The sequence below is a fragment of the Halictus rubicundus genome, unplaced genomic scaffold (assembly GCF_050948215.1).
Source record: "Halictus rubicundus isolate RS-2024b unplaced genomic scaffold, iyHalRubi1_principal scaffold0027, whole genome shotgun sequence".
In the NCBI taxonomy this organism is placed as follows: domain Eukaryota; kingdom Metazoa; phylum Arthropoda; class Insecta; order Hymenoptera; family Halictidae; genus Halictus; species Halictus rubicundus.
Window position 1 is genome coordinate 567,912 of NW_027488568.1, and position 14,846 is coordinate 582,757.

The window sequence follows — 14,846 nt, forward strand, 5'->3', positions numbered from 1 at the left end:
ACAGTAATGGACAACGTCAGGAGATGAACTGAGCGACTGCGTGACAAATTCAATGTACCGTGTCTTGCGATTACAAACATTGCAGTTCTGCCAGCAAAAAGTTGTAACGAGTCCGTTTCCCTGCGGAGCTCGTACAATGGTTCCTCGGGGCCGGATTTGGCTCGCCGTGCCAAGGTTCGCGGCGGGATAACGCGAGGGTTACGGCGGGATACGGGCGGTCGGGAACAGGAGAATAACGGCACGTGTTTTGCGGGTATCGCTCACTGTCCCGACGTTCACGTCTCGGTTTACGGCGCTCGCGACTCGGGTTCTGGCCCTCGATCGCTCAGCGTTCGGGTCGGCACCTCCAGGCGGTCTTGCACGCGGCGGCGTGTACGGGTTTTCGCGTATCGCGAAGACACGGCGAAACTGCTCGACAATTCGTCGCAAAATACTCGCGCGGCTCGTATCGGTTTTCTCGGTCTCCGGTGTTCGCGTCGAACGGTTCGGTTGTCGGATCGGTGCGGTCGGTATCGGCAGCTAGCTATCCACAAGAACGGTCTAATCGCGGCGGAGTCGGGAATCCAAAGAGGCCGTTTTCCGGCTCGTCTCTCTCGTCTTGCTAGGCGAGGGGTCCGGTGCGGTGCGGTTCGCGGGCGGTTTTTCCGGTGGCGTCACGCACCCGGCAGGACGGTATCGCATCATGGCGGGTTCCGGTTCCCGCCAAGATCGGTTCGACGGTGCGGGGATCGCGGGGGGCGTTCGCGGGTACCGGCGGATCTCGGTATCCGTCGGTCGTGTTCGGGGCGGTTCGCGTTCGGGGTGAGCACGGCTAGGAACAGGCCTGGCGCGGCCAGGTCTGTTACAAGTTAATCGAAAAAGCGCAACCAACTTTGCCCCAGCGTCGCGGAACAGTCGAATCAGTCGCGACAACGATAACGGCTCCGATGGCAATCAAGTTACTAGAAATGCGATTACCATCGTTCGACGGAAATATTGAAGATTGGGTGGCATATTTCGACACATTCACCTCAACAATTGACTCTAACGAAAATCTGACTCCGTTACAAAAACTGCACTACCTCCGTTCAACCTTACACGGAAAGGCGTTGAAGTGCATCTCCGCGTTAAACACGACAGACGCGAATTATTACGATGCAATAGAACTGCTCAAAAAGAAGTACGATTGTCCGCGAAGAATAGTATTAAAACACTGCGACGCAATTCGAGATTATCCGAGGTTAGTGAAGGACACCCCAGAGGTTTTAGACGATCTCGTTGACTCGGTCAACCAACATCTACGAGCCTTGAAAAATCTAGGAGAAGATTTCACAATGTGTAACGGCTTCTTAGTATCTATGATATTATCAAAAGTTAGCAGCGACACTGCATGGCTTTGGGAACTTACACTCAAAGACAAAAACATGCCGTCGTACACGGATCTCTTAGACTTCCTCGAGAAACGCGCAAGTTGCGCACGAACTGGACCATCGAGTGCCTCCGCGGTGCCTAGAGCGAATTTTACAAGCTATCCGCAGTCAACAAGATCACCCGCTAGAGCTCACACTTTTTTAACAAATTAAACAAGTCAGACCGTTGATAACAAATCAAGGAACGCGACGAATTGGAACTTGAATCTAACTTCACAATCGAAGGAGTGCCCGATCTGCAACGGGAATCACAGCACATGGGGTTGCGAAAAATTCTGCGGAATGACGCCCGAAAACCGCAAGTCCGCCGTTGAAAGGGCAAAATTATGCACGAACTGCCTACAACCAGGGCATAGCGCGCAAGAGTGCGATCGAGGTTCGTGCCGAATATGTCGGCTACGACACCACACGTTGCTGCATCACTTCGAGCAGGTAGCGTCAACAAGCGGAATAACGAACGCTCAATCCAAAACACAATGACGGCTAAACCACAGAGAACCAAACGAAACGGGCTACCATCGAGCGTTTACCATAAACGCAATCACAAATGAAATTTTAGTTACGGCACAAGTCCAGATTTTCAATAAAAGAAACCGCCCGATAAATTGTCGAGCATTAATCGACACTTGAGCATCGATCAACCTAATTTCTGAACGCCTTGCTCAGAAAATCAACCTCCCGCGGATGCAATGCTCGGTTCCCATTGGTTCTCTGAACGCTATGACCACGGTAGCAACCCACGCACTGAAGGCTACTATAGCTTCGCGTGTGAGTAATTATCAACGCTCGCTTACGTTCCTCATTGTGAACGACATCGCGCCTTTCGTACCCGATCAAGAGGTAGATCGTGGAACAATAAAAATTCCGCCGAATCTGCACCTTGCAGATCCGGAATTTCATCGACCGGCACCGATCGATTTACTGCTGGGTTCCGGAACAGCCCTCTCAATCTTATGCGTCGACCAAATTGTCTTGTCACGCTTAGACGAGTCCGATCTCTACCTACAAAAATCGCAACTCGGTTGGGTGATCGAGGGGAGCGCGCCAGTCGCTTCTCCCGCTCATAGCACACTTGGCCACGCGACCACGGCGTTAGAATTCGACCTCACCCGTTTCTGGGAGGTTGAAGAAGGCCCACAAAGACAGCATCTGTCTGAATCTGACGTAGTTTGCGAAAGCCATTTCCAAAAACACACAATTCGGAATCCTGACGGCAGATACGTCGTGGCTTTACCATTCAACGAGAAACTGTCGCGTCTCGGAGACTCCAAGGTACAGGCAATAAAAAGACTGAATTCATTGGAGCGAAAACTCCAGCGAGAACCCGCACTCAAGCAAGAGTATCATGCGGTGATCAAAGAATACCTGGACCTCGGACATATGAGCGAACTGCCACAGGAACAACAGTCACCTGAGGGGTATTACCTACCACATCACGGGGTGGTTAAAGTCACCAGTGACACAACCAAACTCCGCGTCGTCTTCGACGGTTCTGCCACGACTAATTCAGGAATATCTTTAAATCACGCTCTCCACACCGGTCCAAAAATTCAGGACGATCTACTCTACATTTTACTAAGATTCCGCATTCATCGATACTGTTGGCAACAATGGAAGTTTCTGTTCACACATCCAATAAGCCCCCTGGCGGGAGAACCCGACAAAAGTCAGAAGAAGTTTGCCCGCGCTTTGTATCGCACGCGTTTTACCAATGTATCACCAGTATTAAATATATTCTTTATTTTGTATTACTACGAGCTCGTGGTCCCGTCTCAATTATTTACCAACAGATACGTACTGACGGGAGATATTGAAAAGATGTACCGACAGTTCCTTGTACGTCCGGAAGACAGGAGATTCCAGCGTATTCTCTGGCGCGATACTACAGGTTCCATTAAAACTTATGAACTGAATACTGTAACATTTGGACTATCTGCCGCACCATATCTTGAAATATACTATAACGGATAGCAATCAGGATGACGTTCTTCGATTACAATGTGTCTGGCAACGCAGTACCATCCATCGCGTACCTCGATAATCTGGAAGAAGATCAGTCGTTTGTAAATGTCACGTTACCCATATACCCGAGACCCAGCCACCTTATGAAAACATTCATCATTCTATTATACGCAACGATATTTCTACTATCGATGGTCGGAAATTCGTCTGTTCTAATCACGCTGGCATGCAACAGACGTGTGGCGGCGACAAGCTGGCGCCACGTCTCCGCCATGTGTTTAGTTTTAAGAAAGTATGTTTGTACGAATGAATATCGGGTTGCGTGCTGCGCGATAGCGTCGAGTGGATGTTTAGATGACTGGGTCGAGTGTCGCGTAGGCTGAGTGTGTTTAGTTTAGTTAAGAGCGAATGCAGACCGTGAGAATGAAGAAAGAGGGATTGTTGTGAGGATGCGTTAGCGAGCGAATGGTTAGTTCGTAAGTTTAGTTCTGTAAGAGAATTCGTCGAGAGCGGACACGCGGGCTACGCGGGTGTATCGTCCCTCTCAGAATAAAGTCTAGTCGAACCACGAGCGGTACACCTTTAATACCCGTAACCTATCCCGACTGTACTCACCATCCACAGACGGATGAGGACTGTCACCAATGTGTACTTGTTGAATCTGGTGAGTAAACTTTGGTGCTGACACTCCTGCAACCCTTTCCCCTCTTTGTCGATCCATTATGCTTATGTTTGATTCAAATTGTGCTATATGTAGCACTAGGGTGGACCTTATTTTTCGACCATCTGATTTTTTTTATGCGACCCCCTAGATCTGTTCCAGATCCAAAAAAAATAAGTTCTGCAGAAGAAGAACTCAATTGGACAACAGGAAAGGGTGTCGCAATCGGTTTGAAGTTTGAAAATTTCAGTAATTTCCCTTTAATTTTAGATGCAACTCAAATTTTATGTTTTAATGATAAGAGTTACTGTTATAACATAAAAATATCATCTTTTGGTTGTATAATAAGAAATTTTACTTGAAAGTTTCAACCCTATTGTCAATATTTTGGTTTATTACATTACGGAGTAGAGCTATGAGCGCGCCAAACGGTCGCCAACAGGCCCGAATATTCAACTTTTTAAAAAATTTCAAAATAGTTGGCCTGAAATTAATAAAAATAATTACATCCCGGGAACGCACGACGATTACGTTCTGAAACATATTAATGATATACAAAAAAAATCGAAATTTTTAAAAATTACACAAAAATGAGTCACCCAAGAGATGACTACAAAGAACTTTTAGAATTAGCAATAATTTTTCTTGGGGGGATTCCTTTGGGTGGCATTTCATTCAAAATGCCTGGCGCATTTCACCATGCGATGTGGATGGCTAAAATAATATACACTTTAAAAATATTTATTTTTCGAAACGAATTTCCTCTCAACCAGGAAGAGTATAGTAGCAGTAGAGATACATGTGTATTTCTAATTAACATTTATATTGAGCCGTGGATTTTGACCCCAATAGCTGCTATGGCGCCACGTGTAGATCTAGAATTCATCAAAAATATAATTCATTACAAAAATGTTAACGAAGAAATAAGCGATGTGGCATTAAAAAAAATTGTGAACCATTTATGGTACTTGTCACCGGAGAATGCGGCGCTATCGTTTTTTGATAAAAAAGTTTCAGTAGAAACAAAAAGATCGATGGTGCAAGCACTACAAAATGTAAACAATAATAATAATTATAAGAGATACATGACAACGACTATAGAAATTAAAAATCTTGGGAATTTGGAAATACAACATTTCGTATCATCTGAATCAAATAATTTTTTCAAACGGTTCAATATAAATTCAGATTTTCTTTTAATTGATCCAGCACTATGAGAAACTAATAATAATTATATCGAAGCGATAGGTATTATAACAAAATTAGAAGTTGTGAATGACGTTGCAGAAAGAGCAGTAAAATTAATGAAAGATTATAATTTAACGTTATGCAAAAACGAAGAAGAAAAACAATTCATATTACAAATTGTAACCGATTATAGGGAAAAATACCCAAAAATTGATAAAACAACATTAAGTACAGATTTTTTAAAATTATTTATACTCTTATTATAATTAGGCCTATAAACAAAATATTCAATTATAAGTATTTAACTGTCTTTTTCCACTTTTCCTTATATTAATGTGAGATCAAATTTTATATTTAAAAAATAAATATTAAATATTTTGCTTAAACAAATTCATTAAACAATTTAATTTTTGCTTTGATATAATAAGAATATTACATTAAAATAGTGTTTAATGACCAGTGGGATTGAAAAATGTGTACTTTTTCATTTTTCGCAAAATTAAAATTTTTTGCATAAACAAACTCGTTGCGACACGTCTTCCCTTTGTCCGATCGACTTGAAATTTGGAGGGAATTAGTTTTTTACCGAGTAGAACAGATTGCAAGGGTCGCATCAAATGAATTAAAAAAAAAATTTTGCACAAGAGCAACTAAGGTCCACCCTAATATATATATATATTTTTTCAAACATTTTTAATAGTGTTATTCTACGCGGAAACGCACACTTTTTGGCGTAACTTTTCGAATTTTATTCGAATTCGTTCATAGGTCACTAAAGACAAAGACTTCAACATATTTGAATTTGAATAAAATCCGAAATTTTACGCCAAAAAAAAATCTTCGCGTGGGATGATCTAATAAAATAACAGTACTCATCTATATTATAATAACACTGTCGAACACCAAATTTGTTTCTCAATTTCTGTTGGGTGGTTCTTGTAGAGTTTTTCGCGCTGATTCCGAATCTGCCTTTACTTTTCCTCCTACACGCAGTTTTTGAGAAACATGAGTTTGAAAAAAAAACCTATTTTTCAACTTTAATCAAATATTGCAATGATATTATAAAAGATATTGAATTGTTCTTTGCAGCAAAAGATTCTGTAGATTTTCCCGAATACAGTGATACCACTTTTCCACCATTTTTTAAGGATATTTTTGAATTTATCTCAAAAGATAAGGGTCCAGCGTAAAATTGAACTATATCACGCGATAGAGCGGATTTTTATCTTGGGAAACCCCCTTTGAAGTTTGCAACATCAACGTTTTTACCGAACCAAAAAGCAAAATATCTACGCCCGACATGCGTTGCCGCCACTGGTGCAGTTCCACTAGCGCGGTCGTTCGTCGGGATAAGGCGCGGCGCGGCGTAACGGCGATGCTGTGGCTAAAAGCGCGCAATTATGCCAGGCTGATTTATAAATTATTTGATGAATTTTTTTAATGTAGTCTCTTGCTCATAGTATATTTCGTACTAAAAAGGTCTTTTGTAACAAAAAATAATTTAATATAAAAATCTATTTAATATTGCTTATTGTGGAAATGTTAAATAAAGAACACTGAATACAAAAGAAAAACTTACTAAATTATTTTTTATAAATTCAAAAATATCCTTAAAAAATGGTGCAAAAGAGGTATCACTGTATTCGGGAAAGTGTACAGAATCTTTTGCTGCAAAGAACAATTCAATATCTTTTATAATAACATTACAATATTTGTTTAAAGTTGAAAAATAGTTGTTTTCAAAATCATGTTTCTCAAAAACTGCGTGTAGGAGGAAAAGTAAGGGCAGATTCCGAATCAGCGCGAAAAACTACAAGAACCGTCCAACAGTAATTGAGAAACATAAAAAAGCTGAAATTTGTTGGACAGTGTAATCATATACTGTAACTAAATGTATGTGGTCATTACTTTATTACTGTTTATTTATTTTTCTGTCATACCTTTCTAATACATTTTTAATTTTATGTAACCATAGGCAAACATTACATAATGAAAAGCTGGGTGTGGATACATTGTAAGAAGTCTTCAGATGGAAAATCTGCAGTATGTGAAATCTCCGATAGAGAGCTTCAGACACATGGATCTACTACAACGCTGATCGATCATTTGAAGAGGGTTCATTCCATAGACTGTTCTAGTAGCAGAAAACGTCAACGCATAGAAGCTACAACGTAATACTCAAATATTTTATCATGTTTTTATTATTATTACTTTTAAAATATCTATCTATGTATCTATCTTTCAACATATCTATCTATATGTATGTATACAGAGAATAGAAAAGTTGTTTATATTTAACAGATGAATATATGTATTGTATTATTACAGATCAGCTGAAGATGGATCGTACATTTTAACAGATTCGCTGTCAGGATGTTCGACTCAAGAAGACAGTGTACTGGATATGGATATGTTACCCGCTAAGCGGGCTCGTCCATCAATAACTCGTTCAAAATCCGGGTTCATTAACAAAGAACGTGCTGAAACCATTACACAAGCTACAGCAAAATTAATAGCAGTTAATAGACTACCATACAATTTTGTATCTAGCTCTGGGTTTCAAGAGTTTATGAAAAAATTAGAACCCAATTACACGTGTCCATGCAACCAAACCATACTTCGTCGTTTACGTATTATGGAGGATGCAGTACGAAACAAAATGGAAAATCAATTAGCACAAGTGTCTTTTGTTGCCCTTGATACAGATTGCTGGACCTCGAGATCTCAGGAAGGATATATAAATGTTAATGCCCACATTATAGACGATCAATGGAAGCCGCATATTATGACTATTTGTATAGAGGAACTAGAAGAACGCCATACAGCAGAAAACTTGGCAGATTGCTTGCAAAATGTGGCTATTCAATTTGGCATACAAGATAAAATAGTCGCCATAACGAATGACAGTGCAAGCAACATTGTATCTGCTGTAAATCGTTTGCCTAACGTCGAGTTTGATGTAACGTGTGCTGCTCATAAAATACATTTGGCAATACAAAGTGCGTTGAAAGAAGGAGATGTGTCTCACGTCCTTGCGAAAGCAAGCAAAATTGTGGCACATTTTCGACACTCGGTGTTGGCTTCGAAAAGTTTGGAAATGAAGCAGGAGCAATTAAACTTGCCAAAATTAAAATTAATCCAAAGTGTTCGAACGCGGTGGAATACGGAGTTACAAATGTCCGAGAGACTGGTGGAAAATCGCAGCGCGATTACAAATGTACTCGCCGATAGAAATATTACAAACCAGAAACAGGCACAAAATTTAGAGATGCTGGAAAGTGAGTGGAAAGTCTTGGAAATACTGATACAACTTTTGAAGCCTCTCGAAGTTGGTACAACAATTTTGTCAGGAGGAATTCTTTCAATGGTTCAACCAATTGTGCGAGCCATCATTAGCAATCATTTGATTCCTGCAAAAGATAAGTACAATGAAGAAGACAACATCATTGTAATCATAAATGAATTGACCACGCAACTGTCAACGCGGTTTTCTTTAGAATGGTACTTGGAAAGTACAGTTCTAGTTCCAGCCGCAAGTAAAACTTCCTTTCTGGATCCTAGATTCAAGCAGCTTCTTTCAGAAACCGGAACAGCAAAAATTAAAATAAGAGAAAGCATTGAACGCGAAACAACAGAATATTCTCTGAATATTGGAGAAACTGATGAAGCTGAAAAAAACAGAACTAGAGCTCTGGATTTTATTTTCATGCGAGCCGGCGGTAGGCAGAACACATCATCCAGTCAACAATACATGTTGTACCTTGCGGAGCCAGAGATAGACGCGAACATGGACCCATTTGAATGGTGGAAATCGCATGAACAAAAAATGCCAATTATTGCACAATTGGCCAAAAAATACTTATGCATCCCTGCTACCTCGGTGGCTTCAGAACGAGTTTTCTCTGCAGCAGGAAACATAGTTACACCGAGCAGAAATTGTTTAGCTAACGAAAATGTGACAACGAATACATTCCTCCACCAAAATAAAACTTACTTGTAATATTATAAAAAAATTGCAAAAATCAGAAAGTAAGAATAATACAATACATTAATAGTTTTATTTAATTTTGTTAGTCGTAGTACGTAAAAGTGTAAATAATATAATCAATGTATGTAGCATGAGCGGTGTGACCAGTGCGACGAATGTTGTACGTATATGCATGTATGCATGTATGTATGTATGTATGCAATGTGTATGACTGAGATATCGTTAATTGTTACTATCTGTTTTGTTTTTTCCAGTGTTACTTTGTCTTCATGAAATCTTGTTTAAAATTTATTTGTACAATAAATATATTTTTTATAACTGTATGTTTGTGTTTATATTCTGTCAAAATTCTGTAAAATTGTTTAGCCTGTCTTGCCGTTCTTTCCGTTTAACCCGCGATATCCGATTTCACAGAATTTAATAAAATTCATTGAAATTTTGTTTCCAAAGTATTACTTTTCAAGTACATTCATAATATGATCCCGAAATTTACTAATAGAATGCAATTTCTTAAATTTCATTTAATTACGAACAATCCAAACGGAAAGTTCAGTCTCAGTCACCGGTGACTGACATGGCGCTTAACGTGTTAATATTTTTATTTATCAAAAATGGTGACATGCTATGAAACTCGTAAGTTACAACTTCATCTTAATACCTGAAGTATATTGAGATCCAGAGTAGGTTTTCAAACACTTAAATCCAGATATAAATATGGATTAATTAATCCGATAAATCGCATTATTGCAGTCTCAAACACTCTCTACAATCGTATTGATTTTTTTAGTGGGTCTTTACAAACATTTAAAAGTCAATTACGCGGGATTACCGGAAATCACCATACCCTTTGTACCGTGAGTTTTTGTGCATCACCCGTTTTTTTGTTATTTTATGTATAGTCTTCTTTCTTTTATGTAAACGCTTATGTAAAAAGGACTTCTACCCGTCTATAAATAAATAAATAAATCTTCATACATTTCGAAGACGGAAATTTTTTGCACTTCCAAGACTTCGACACTTCGAAACTTCGAACCTTCGATTCGTTTCCAGTTAACGGATAAAAGGAATAAATTTTCATAATTATTTCAATAATTTATTGTTAAGATAATATATTTATTATTTGAATTATCATTTCGATAGTTCACTGATGAAATAATTGTTTAAATAAATAAATTGTTACAATTTGTTTCTATATTCATTATTTGAATTGTTATTTCAATTATTTATTGTTAAAATAATGGTTAAAATGAATAAATTTTCAAATTTTGTTTCTACATACATTATGTGAATTATTTCAATATTTCATTGTTACAATAATTATTTAAAGAATGTACAAGTATTTACATAATGAATATAGAAACACATTTCTATAGATTATAAAAATTTCCGTAGATTATAAATTTTTATACTCTATAGAAATGTATTCCTATATTAATTATGTAAATACGTGTACATTGTCTAAACAGTTATTTGCTACTTTGTCAAATGCTAATTTGTCACTTTGTCAAATATAGTGTTACGAGTATCGATATGTTACGATATCGAGACATCGCGCCGGATGGTCTTCGTTGTATCGTCGTCACTAAGACGACGCGGCTAACTTCTCGGTTTTATATATTGTATACATATATAAAACTTTGGAAAATGCCGACTTGAGTAGTAGCGGAAGAGAGAAACGAAAATTGAGAGAGATAGCTAGCGACTAGACATGGTTGCCACATATCATCCTTCGCCTCACTGTTGCCATGTCATCAATCCCGTAAATGTACAAGCGTTTCGTGAAACTGATTTCTGCATGAGCCCGATTCAGCCGACCAACACATGCTAACACGTACATTGCCACGGGCGCGTAGATATATGCAGGACTCGTTGTCACATTACCTTTGAAATGAAACTCGAAAGGCGGTCACGTGTATGCAAAAGCTAGGGAAATCATTTGATTTATATTAAATTGAATCAGTTTATTCTTAACAGTATAATAATTTTATACATATATTACCAGGACTTCTTTTAAAAAGAAAATGAGCCGGAATTTACTTCCTGTCAGAAAGAAAATTATATTCAAAATGAAATTTTATGCCACGAAGCGCATAAAAAATTAGACAAAATTGATCATATTTTTTTTACTTTAGATGTCAAATCTGAAGACAAGAAACAAACAAATACAAATTTACAACTAAAGATCTCCTTTTTTTTTGTGAAGTTTCGCGATTAATTACGTGACATTTTGGCGATCCTGCCAGGATAGTGTTTACTGTTCTTCGGAAAACTGACCATTTATTATTACTACGAGAGAATAATAAGATCAGGGCTACGCGCTACACCAGAAGACGAACACACTATTACGGGCCGACCAATGTGAAGAAAGACTCCAAGTGAAAACTATTGATTCAACCGGTCAACTCTACGGAGCACCTACTACGAAGAATTATATAGGTAAATACTGGATTCATTTGTGAAATATAGAGTGAGAAGGGACAGCTTCTCCAGTCAAGATTCAACTAATTCAAGCGAAAGTAGAAAATCAGTAAGAATGGCAAGCGCACAAAAAAAGGAAGAAAAGACTGAAATTAGACAGCTGCTTGACCTGATGCATATACAAAGCGAGAAGACAGAAACAAGCCTTGCTGAAATGAGAAAAATGTTACTCATGGCAAATGAAGAAAACAGCAAACGAGCCAGAGAAATCGAAACGTTGGGTAAAAGCTTAGCAAGCTTACGAGTTGCAGGAAGGCTTGCGCCATCCGATTTCGGTTCATTTATGACCAAGGACGAGAGTGTACGCACTGCTCATACAAAAAGGAACTCTAAACAGAATAACCTGACAAAACCTGTCAAAGAACCAAGAAGAGAACCATCCGACGACGAGGACGAAGAAGAAGAACCCGGTCGAGACACCTGCGAAAGATCAACGCATTCGGCAAAATTATCAGTACAGTTTATCCCAATACTGAAAGGAAGAGACGACATAGGAGTCGAGGGATTTATAAAGAAAATCCGAAAAGCCCGCTCCCGATGCCGAGAAAAGGAAGAACTATTGGATTTGATCATTGCCACCCGCATAACAGATGACGCAGAACGAAGCATCCGCCACCTTGATATCGAAACATACGCAGAACTGTACGACGCATTGCGACAATTCGTGAGTATTCCAACCACAGCAGACAGTGCGAGAGATCGTTTACGACAAATACGACAAGGTGTTACAGAAAGCGTGCACAGTTACATTATCCGGTTCAGAAAATTACTCAACGAACTGACATATGCACTGCAATATGAACACAAAAACGATATCGAACGACGAGTCGCAATCGATTCGGAGAACAGACGTTTAGTGAAAATTTTCATCTTGAACCTCAGGGACGACATCGAAACAAGAGTATCCGCCGCATCACCGAAAGATTTGATGGAAGCACAGGAAGCCGCCTTCCAGGCAGAGACGACCATCAGCGAAAAGAAACGCTTACGCTCAGCACAATACCGAGTACCGACAACTGCACCACCAATATTACGCAATCGCCGCGATACAGCTGCACCGATCAGGCGTGACGACAGCTTTAACCAACCAAGAGCTGCACCAGCACGAACCACCAACAGCTTTCAGCGAGCAGAACAACGAGCTCTGATAGAACGCAGAGAAATGAAATGTTTTAAGTGCAATCAGATAGGACACTTGGCTAACCAGTGCGCAAATTTTCGTGTACCCAGCCAACAAAACCTACCGCCACGGAGAGTGAACAACATATACGAGGAGAATTCAGACGAATACCAATACTCAACGCCACCAGTTACAGCACCCTTGATGAATATCTACACAGGAACACCCAGATCATCCAGATTCAGCGATACCTCAGAAGACACAGTAGTATACAATGCGATCGAAGAACCCAAGTTAATATTTGAACCACAAAAGGTAAAATTCCATCGATCAATACTTAAACAAAAATAAGAAATTGGAGGACCAATTTCACTCTAAATTGGGGGGAATGTGACGACTTACATCATAACGTCACCTTTATAATTAGCACATGATTAACCTTTTGTTCTCGGTACTGGTCCCTTCCTAGTATCGATAAGCTTAAGATAACGAATTTAGTATATAAGGACCACCCGAAGGCGAACTCCTTTAGTCTTGATTTGGAGGCGAGGACGCGCGTAACGATAAGTATTATTGTACTGTGAATAAAAGTTAGAGTGTTGGGCTGCGGCTCAACATCTCCTTTTTTTTTGTGAAGTTTCGCGATTAATTACGTGACATCTGCGCCGCGGAGAGACGGGAACCCAGATTGCGCAGGAGACGGCTTTCGGGTGGGTCATCTCTGGCCCCACGCTCCCACGACCCGATTCCTCCCGCGCCATCGCGACGTCGTTACAGTGCCGGACGGACGACGAATTAAGGGTCTCTTCAAACTTGCCGGAGGCGGCGTTAGTATGAATACTACCGCGTTTTCCTGCTTCATTTTAGCCGGGACCGTCGCTGGCAACCTGAGAAGGCGCTCGAGATGCTCGCAACAAAAGCTAAGACCCGCACACAGCGGGGGTTCGCTACCTAACTCCCGAACAGTTTACTCCCCTCTACACCCCGGGGATGCCTATGCATCCGCTGAGAGCTGGGCAAGCCGTTGGGCATCCGTTTTCGGCCGCCCGACACAGGTCGCCCGGCACCGGCGGCCGCCAACTGGCAGAGGCCGCGTGGCATCGGCCGCCGGTGCCACCACAGCATCCGCACACAATCCATGTTCGAAGTAGAGAAAAGAATATTGTTCATCTGAGTTGTAATGTTAAGAAGTAATGGTTCAAACTATAATCTAATTTAACGATGGAACGATGAAAATCAGCTTCACAAATCAATTTTAGCATAGTTAAATTATATCTTATATCTTATAAGTGATTATATAAGTCAAAACTCCGGAGAACAAGTTTAAAATGATTAGAATTCATTGGTTTGCAAGGTGTGTTCGAAAGCTGGTGGAAATAGTGGAAAATTGGAAAAGTGGAAATATACGTATAACATTTGGTTCGCAAGCATCTACGGTTGTAAATCTTAGTACGCTAACGGTGTACAAGGTTCCGCATGTGCTGCATTCGGCTGGCTTAAAAATTACGAAAGTGCTGGGTACAATCGGAAGGATTTTTGATTTATGACGTCCATGGTCGGTAGGTCGTCGACAGGGATTTTCATACCTGGCCTTGGTCGCGTGCTTGTCGCGTCGTACGTAAGGTCTTACGACGCAACCCAAAAAAAAACCATTTTAATGTCGCCATTCTTTCAGTGCCACCATTTTTGGGGAGTCTATCGTTAGATCTGCCTATGCTCATCTCCGCCGCGCCCGCAGACCCAGTAGCTTGGCTTCGACGTCACACGCTACATAGTATATGTGACCGCTGTAGCCAATATCTCGACTATAGCCGAAAGTACGTGTGAAACGAGGCCTGTCCCTTGCACTCTGATCCAATCGGCCGCGCATTCGTACCTATGCTCTGACCAACGAGACCGAGGCAATGAAGCACCCAGCGTGCGTCCTTTGCTAATTGTCTTGCAAGGGTAACTTCAACTCTGTCGCACTCGAGCGCCTATGTTAACGTCTACTGTCTCGTCTCATTGGACAAGATATAGATACGCCATCGCATTCCTGCC

At 40.4% G+C, this 14,846-nt stretch overlaps 2 protein-coding genes across 2 annotated transcripts; both read left to right on the top strand.

The window, feature by feature from the left end:
• Positions 1–926: 926 nt before the first annotated feature.
• Positions 927–1,562, top strand: LOC143363202 (uncharacterized). The gene has a single exon (XM_076803800.1). It carries the CDS (start codon positions 927–929, stop codon positions 1,560–1,562), a length of 636 nt encoding a protein of 211 aa, XP_076659915.1.
• A 129-nt stretch (positions 1,563–1,691) lies between these two features.
• LOC143363203 (uncharacterized) lies at positions 1,692–3,476 on the top strand. The gene is made up of 3 exons (XM_076803802.1): positions 1,692–1,841; positions 2,076–3,326; positions 3,426–3,476. Exons 1-3 carry the CDS (start codon positions 1,692–1,694, stop codon positions 3,474–3,476), a joined length of 1,452 nt encoding a protein of 483 aa, XP_076659917.1.
• Positions 3,477–14,846: the final 11,370 nt, after the last annotated feature.

Bases quoted from the DNA above. Each gene is read 5' to 3' on its own strand.
- LOC143363202 (XM_076803800.1), top strand. From the start codon at position 927: ATGGCAATCAAGTTACTAGAAATGCGATTACCATCGTTCGACGGAAAT.
- LOC143363203 (XM_076803802.1), top strand. From the start codon at position 1,692: ATGACGCCCGAAAACCGCAAGTCCGCCGTTGAAAGGGCAAAATTATGC. The intron at 1,842-2,075 runs GTAGCGTCAACA...CGCCTTGCTCAG, and splicing joins TGCTGCATCACTTCGAGCAG to AAAATCAACCTCCCGCGGAT. The intron at 3,327-3,425 runs GTAACATTTGGA...CTGGCAACGCAG, and splicing joins AAACTTATGAACTGAATACT to TACCATCCATCGCGTACCTC.